General features: G+C 37.7%; 1 protein-coding gene across 2 annotated transcripts; it reads left to right on the top strand.

Annotated features, from left to right (window-relative positions):
- Window positions 1–845: 845 nt before the first annotated feature.
- On the top strand, window positions 846–6,797 carry LOC114032042 (olfactory receptor 52E4-like). Of its 2 annotated transcripts, XM_027847247.1 has the most exons (3): window positions 846–854; window positions 4,520–5,404; window positions 6,753–6,797. In XM_027847247.1, exons 2-3 carry the CDS (start codon window positions 4,676–4,678, stop codon window positions 6,795–6,797), a joined length of 774 nt encoding a protein of 257 aa, XP_027703048.1. In that variant the 5' UTR covers window positions 846–854; window positions 4,520–4,675. The 2 variants fall into 2 exon arrangements, with proteins under 2 accessions (XP_027703048.1, XP_027703047.1); XM_027847246.1 differs by lacking the exon at window positions 846–854 and having other exon boundaries at window positions 4,493–5,404.
- The last annotated feature ends 482 nt before the right edge of the window (window positions 6,798–7,279 follow it).

The following is a 7,279-nucleotide window of genomic DNA, read 5'->3' as shown; positions in this document are numbered from 1 at the left end:
AGTGGGGTCTCCCCTTCCATGAGTTTCATCAATTCCTCTTACTGGAATTGATGCCCATCTTCCCACTTCCCCTGTTTCTCAGGCCTTTTCTACCTACAGAATCTCGTTTTTCCTATGTCTGGGGAGAAGCCTCACATATTCACCCAACTCCTACTTCCATTTCTCCCTAGGCAATTATCTCAGTCCTGGCCCTTCTGCTTAAATTACCTCATCTATTTCCTATAGTTCAATTGGAGAAGAGTGGGGACCTCTTGGCTCACAAGTAGTTACTCTCTCATCATTCCCCAGCCCTGAAGTCAGCTTCCAAATGGGTCTACAATGGCTCCTTCTTGGGCACAGTGTTTGTTGGTTATTAAAACCAGCCTAAGGGCATTGGGCTCTTTCCCTTTCCCAAAGGATAGACCCAAGGGAGGGTTCAGGAGTTTTAAGGCTAAAGCTATTCAGTGCTTTTTACAATAAAAGGCCTCTGTCCCCACACCTATTCAGAGGTCAGTAGATTGATATCAAGACAGATGCAAGATTTCCTTTTGGTATCAGTCTTGGTGAGTCAAACAATGGAATCCTGTTTTATTTTTTTCTAACCTTAGCAGTTTTATCTTTTTTTTTCTTTAAAAATTATTGATTTTTGATCTTGCATTACTTCATTTCTAAATATACCCTTACTCTCCTGTTACCCAGTGAATGCTACATTTTAACAGAGATAAAAATAAAATAGGGAAAAAAAAAACCAGTTCAGCAAAACTAATCAACACATTGATTCTGATTAAGTATATGCAAGGTTTCACATTCATAGACCCCCATCTCTGAAAAGAAGGTTGGGAGTTACATTTTCTCATCTCTTTAGCCTGAACACAGTTCTAAAACTGCCAGAAGGAGGGTAAGAGTGTATGTGGTGAAAGGATGGAAAAATTTGGGAAGGAAAGTAGTTCAGACTGAGTAGTGAATGGGGTAAGGAAGAAAGAAAGATTTTCTTCAGACAGTAAATGTAAGGGGGCCAGAAGTTTACTTGAACACTGAATAAAAATAATTAATCACGACATTGAATTTGGTTTTAGTTAAATGATTTATAGGGAAAATGTGAAAGCAGGAGCAGGTAAACATGTTTATCCTCTGTGAAACCCAGAAGGGAAAACCTAAAACAGAAAAGGGGGACACTACAGAAAAGCAGATTAAAAAAATCTCAGTATAGGAAAAATATCTTCCTAATAGAGCTTTGCCTTTATGACTGAAGGATGAGTTAGGAATGCTGTAATTTCCATAGGCTGTATGATTTCATATATGGATTGTGAGCTTGAAGTGATCTTAGAAAGTCACTGAGTTCAACCCCTACATTTTCTACATGCAAAATTTACTTCAGTGAGGGAAAGTGACTTGTTGAAGATCGCACAGTTAGTAAGAAGTGGAATTGGGATTTGAACCCAAGTGTTCTACCTCCAAATTCAGAAGCCATTCTTTTACATCATTTTGTTTCACCCAGAGTGAAATATTGGATCAAATGTTAAGTTCTTTTCTGTCATTGAGTTTTTATTATATATATAATTTTTCCAAAGAAAGAACTTAAACACTCTTTTCCATTGTGAGTAATTGACTAAAATGTTATAGAAAAAAGTTAATCTGCAGAGTCAAGTGTCTCAGAGAAATGTCATTTCTCAGAATTGAGGAAGAAACTGTTCCCAATTCTTTACCAAATCTTTTATGCCTATTTCCTCTACCTCTTCTCCTCTATTTCTTTTTGTCTCTGACTTTCTTGATATCTCTAGGGTAACCCTGAGTGGTGGGGCTGTCTAACTAATATTATTGTATCAAGCCCCCATTCCAGTGCACTTTCTATTGCTAAGCACTAGTGATAAGTGATCCAGTTTCATTTACCTAATTAAGATTAATTACCATCATGAGCTTTTACAAAGTGACATTTACCAAGAAAATTTAGCAAGAGCCAAAGTTATAGTTTCCTCAAATTCTTGATTGAGCACTTTCCCCTATATCATCTTGGACACTGGAGAGATTGAGATGAGATTTAATACAGTTTCTGCATAGTGCTCATCCTTCCAATTAAACTTCCAAATGCAGCATGATTAATGGATGGATGAGGATGAGGATGAGGAACCCCTGTTCCTGCTGAGACCAGAATAGATCCCTGTTCTTTAGTGTCTGGCTTCTGGTAGATCCTGGAATGGATTCCAACTCCTGGATTTCTCATTTTCCTAACCTTTTGAAATTCACAAGAATATCACAATTCCCAATCTTTTCTTCCTGGAAAAGGTGAAACTATAGAGACACAACAGAGAGAAAAATAACAGTATGGTCATGACTTTTGAACTTCATACTAGCACCAGGGAAAGAGGATTTGAAAGCATGAAAATTGTAAGGAACTTGTATTTGTTTACAGCAAGTAAAATTATCTTTGAATGTTTTATGTATTTTTTTATAACTTTGGATGATTTCTGTTAGTTCTCTTTTTTGTGATAATGTGGTTATTTTACTTTCTATGTGATAGCCCATAAAATACTTGAAAACTACATTCATCACTTAAATCTTATCTTCATAAAGCCCAATATCAATACTTTCTTAAACTAAGATTTTTGACTATTTCAAGTCATTTGAAATTATTTTCTTCATCCTGTAGGTACAGTATAATTTCTTTATTTTTATTTTTATTTTTATTTTTTGGTGAGGCAATTGGGGTTAAGTGACTTGCCCAGGGTCACACAGCTAGTAAGTGTCAAGTGTTTGGTCTGAGGCTGGATTTGAACTCAGGTCCCCCTGACTTCAGGGCTGGTACTTTATCCACTGTGCCACCTAGCTACCCAATACAGTATAATTTAAATAATGTTTTAAAATATGGTGCCCAGAATTGGGCACAATATTTAAGATGTGGCCTAGGCATAGAGCACTATGAGTAAAACTTCTCTCATTCTTTTCTTTAGGCTTCTGTGTGCTGGCTTTGGCCATTCCTACATGGAAGATAGAGACTTGGGGATCAGAATTTCCCTACCACCTGCTGGAGAGTTGATTTTACTGAGGTTTCCAAATTTACAGGTCTCTCTGACTTTTGATTTTGGGAGGTATTTATTGGGAAAAAGATGATTACACCACAGAAGCTGCTATAGTATTTATCTTGTTTTCCATATGTTAATGGATGAAATGTTTGGGATGTTATAAGGGTGTGACATCATGTGAGGTGCTATTTTCCCACTCACCTGTGTCCTCTTCCCCTGATAAACTGGTGGTTTGATGATTTAGAAGGATAATAGTAATGGTAAGCTGAAGAAGCACTTCCATCTTGCCCAAAACTACTGTCCCTTCCGTGTGATATTGTGGCAAAACAGATCTTATACTGTTATTTTCATACTGTTATAGGCTACTGAACTTAATGAGGACTTAATAACATTTGTTGACTATTAAATTAAATGGGGGTCTCTGAATGTTTCTGGTAAATTCCTTGGGTCATATGCTGTTCAATATATTTTATCAGTGAAATAGGTGAAGTCATGGTAGGGTGGGTTTGCATAATTAAATAATGACTCAGAATTGAGAGGATAATTAGCAGACTGAATGATTGTCAAGTTCCAAAAAGAATACAAGATGAGAAAATGATGAGACAAATCTTATATAATAAAATTAAATATTTAAAAGTGGAAAAGTTTCATGTTAGTGCTAAAAAAAAATCTACAACTATAGGTAAGAGAGGATATGACTAGACAATGGTACTCATTAAAAAAAAGCTCTCATTTTTTTCTAGTGGAATTCAAGTTCACTAAAAGTCAATGTTATGGAATAGACATCAAAACTAATATTCAATTTTAAACTGATTTAAACATGAGGGAAGTGATAGTGTACCTGTGCTCTACTGTGCTGAAGCACAATCTGTAATATTGTGTGTAATTTTAGGTGTCACATGTAAGAATGGATATTGGCATTGTGTTGACATGGAAACATTGGAGAGCTTTCAAGAAATATTGACAAGAATTGAAGCCTTTCCTAGGTAGGTGGGAAAAACAGGATATTTAGGTTGGAGGAAAATGAAAAAAGACTTGGAGATTACATGATAAATGTCTTCAACTATTGGATGCCTGTCCTACAAAAGAAGAATTTCTAAAGCTCAGAACTAGGCAGAATTGGTAAAGGTTCAATATTTGAATAATTTGGATCAATGTAAATATCAATCGCCTAGGAATTAGGCCTATCAGAAAGGGGCATGGTCTGACTTGGGAGGCAGTAAATTCTAGATTGCTTGGAGACTTTAATTGGATGCTACATGACTACTTGTTAAGTAAGTTATAAAGCAGATTTCTGTTCAAGCAAATGTGTAATGAAATACTAATCTCTGATATCCTGTCAGATTCCAAGTGTTTTTTTATTCTAGAGGTATTAAAAAAACAAACTTTCCTGTACTTCTCTAGGAATGCAGAAGTATGAAGTGATAACATTTGAATCCTTTCCAGTGTTTGAAAGTCATCTGCAATGACCATAGCCATCTGCAACTACAAAAAGGATGCCTCATTCCAATGATACTCAGTTCCATCCCCCCTTTTTCATATTACTGGGAATTCCAGGACTGGAAAATTTCCACATCTGGATTGGCTTCCCTTTTTGTATTGTGTATCTTATTGCTCTCTTGGGAAACATCACCATATTGTTTGTGATTCAGACTGAGAAGACACTTCACCAGCCCATGTTCTACTTTCTGGTCATGTTGGCCACCATCGATCAAGGCCTATCCACAACTACAATTCCCAAGATGCTGGGCATCTTTTGGTTCAGATTGAGGGAGATCAGCTTTGGGGCCTGTCTCACACAGATGTTTTTTATCCATCTATTGACTGGAATGGAATCAGCTGTGTTATCATCTATGGCCTATGATCGCTATGTGGCAATCTGCAATCCTTTGCATTACAGCACTGTCCTCACCAGCAGGGTGGTGGCCTTGATGGGCATTGTGGTGGTAGTGAGGTCTTTCTTCACAGTAATTCCCTTTGTGTTCCTGATCCTTCGACTTCCTTTCTGTGGAAATCATGTCATTCCTCATACCTATTGTGAACACATGGGCATTGCTCGATTGGCTTGTGCAAGCATCAGAGTCAATATGGTCTATGGTCTATGTGCTATTGGGACTCTACTGTTGGACATTGTAGCTATAGCTCTATCCTATGTACAAATTCTCCAAGCTGTCTTTCACCTCCCCTCCCAGGATGCCAGGCTAAAGGCCCTGAGTACCTGTGGCTCACATGTTTGTGTCATCCTGGCTTTTTATACTCCAGCCTTGTTCTCTTTCATGACTCATCGCTTTGGCCGGAATGTCCCTCGTTACATACATATCCTTCTGGCCAATCTCTATGTTGTTGTCCCACCCATGCTTAACCCTGTCATCTATGGGGTTAGGACCAAGCAGATCCGGGAAAAGGTGTTAAAGATGTTACTCACAAAATAAATCAGAATTGGAACTCCAGCATTTTAATTTGCACTTTTCAGTGATCATTAGGGAATATTCAGAGGTTAAAGATAGTGATCATACCAGGAGAGGTCTCTTCCTAAGAATAATAACCCCACCCTCACCAAGCATACACAGACCTTTACCACCTATTCAGACAACCAACCTGGCACGCTCATTCAGGTTTATGAAGGTCAGAGAGCAAAGACAAAGGATAACAACCTTCTTGGCAAGTTTGAGCTCACAGCAATCCCCTGCCCCCAGCATCCAGGGGTGTTCCTCAGATTGAAGTAACATTTGACTTTGATGCCAATGGCATCTGCAATTTTTTCTGCTGTGGATAAGAACACAGGCAAGGAGAAGAACATCACCATTACCAATGATAAAGGTCATCTGAGGAAAGAAGACATTGAGCATATGGTCCAGGAGTCTGAGAAATACAAGACTGAGGATGAGAAGCAAAGAAACAAAGTATTTTCCAAAAATTCTCTTGAATCTTATGCTTTCAACATGAAGGCGACCATAGAGGATGAAAAACTGCAAGGCAAAAATTGGTGATGAAGACAAACAGAAGATCCTTGACAAATGTAATGAAATAATCAACTGGCTGAGTAAGAACCAGGCTACTGAGAAGGAAGAATTTCAGCATCAGCAGAAAGAATTGGAGAAGGTCTGCAACCTCATCATTAATAAGCTGTACCAGAGTGTAGGGGGCATGTGAGGAGGCATGCCTGGCTGTTTCCCAGGGGCTAGAGCAACCTCTTGAGGAGGTGCTTCTTCTGGAGCCATCACTGAAGAGGTCAACTAAACACACCAGAAGAAAGAGTATTCCACACAGCTTTCCAAAAAGTAAAGGACTCAAATTTGTAGCCAAGGCTGTAGCAGTTTAAAAGTAACATTCAAGCTACTGTGTACATCTGGGCATTCTGAATACTTGAATGTGTGCAGAGGGACAGAAGTGAACAACATTGAACTTTATCAGTACTGTGAACAAGTGGAAATATAATTCTTGTCCTGGAGAATAAAATCTATTTAAAATTGGCACCATAAAAAAAAAGAATAATAACCCCACTCTTTTTCTGACATCCCTTTCTGAAGTCCTCTTGTGGTACAATTTTTTAAGGGGCTAATCACCACATTGGCCTGGCCACCTGGACACCATGGCAATTAACTCTAATTCTATAAGACTGATTTTTCTGAGCTGAATGTCCATATTGTGGACCCTGACGTATGGTCTAATGCCCCAGGCAGGGAAGATATTGGGAGCCTTTTGAATGAAACAATGAATTTAGAATAGGTTCTTCCTTACACTCATTTGAAGGTAGTTTTTGAAAAAACCTTATTTAACTCTCTCAGTTACTGTTGATGAGCAATGTCAAAGCTATTGGCCTATGACCCAGTTTCACTGTGATTTCTAAATTCCTCTCATGCCTTCTCTGATTCCTTCCTATTATATTCTTTCATCTGTTATCTTTTAGCTCAACTAAAAAGAATCCAAATAAACAAACACTTGTCCTAATATGTACAATTTTGTAGACCACTTTGGTATCTCTGATTCTTTTTTTATATCTAACCATTTAGATCCTAAGAACATCTAATTTTTTTTTCTTTCTCCATTATCACATATTTCCACATGGATGAGTAATTTGCAATCCTTGATATCCTTTCCATTAGCACTTTACTTCTTTTTTTGAAATTAATTTATTTTGATTTCTCAACAATCACTGCCATAGGATTTTGAGTTTTAAATTTTTCTCCCTCTCCCCAAGACGGATCACAATCTGATATAGGCCATATATATACATTCCTATGAAACATATTTTCACATTGTTGATGTTCTAAGGAAGA

The sequence above is a fragment of the Vombatus ursinus genome, unplaced genomic scaffold (assembly GCF_900497805.2).
Source record: "Vombatus ursinus unplaced genomic scaffold, bare-nosed wombat genome assembly UNPS02015397.1, whole genome shotgun sequence".
Classification (NCBI taxonomy): domain Eukaryota; kingdom Metazoa; phylum Chordata; class Mammalia; order Diprotodontia; family Vombatidae; genus Vombatus; species Vombatus ursinus.
Note: the sequence above shows the minus strand (reverse complement) of the source record. Positions and strands in the feature narration are given on the sequence as shown.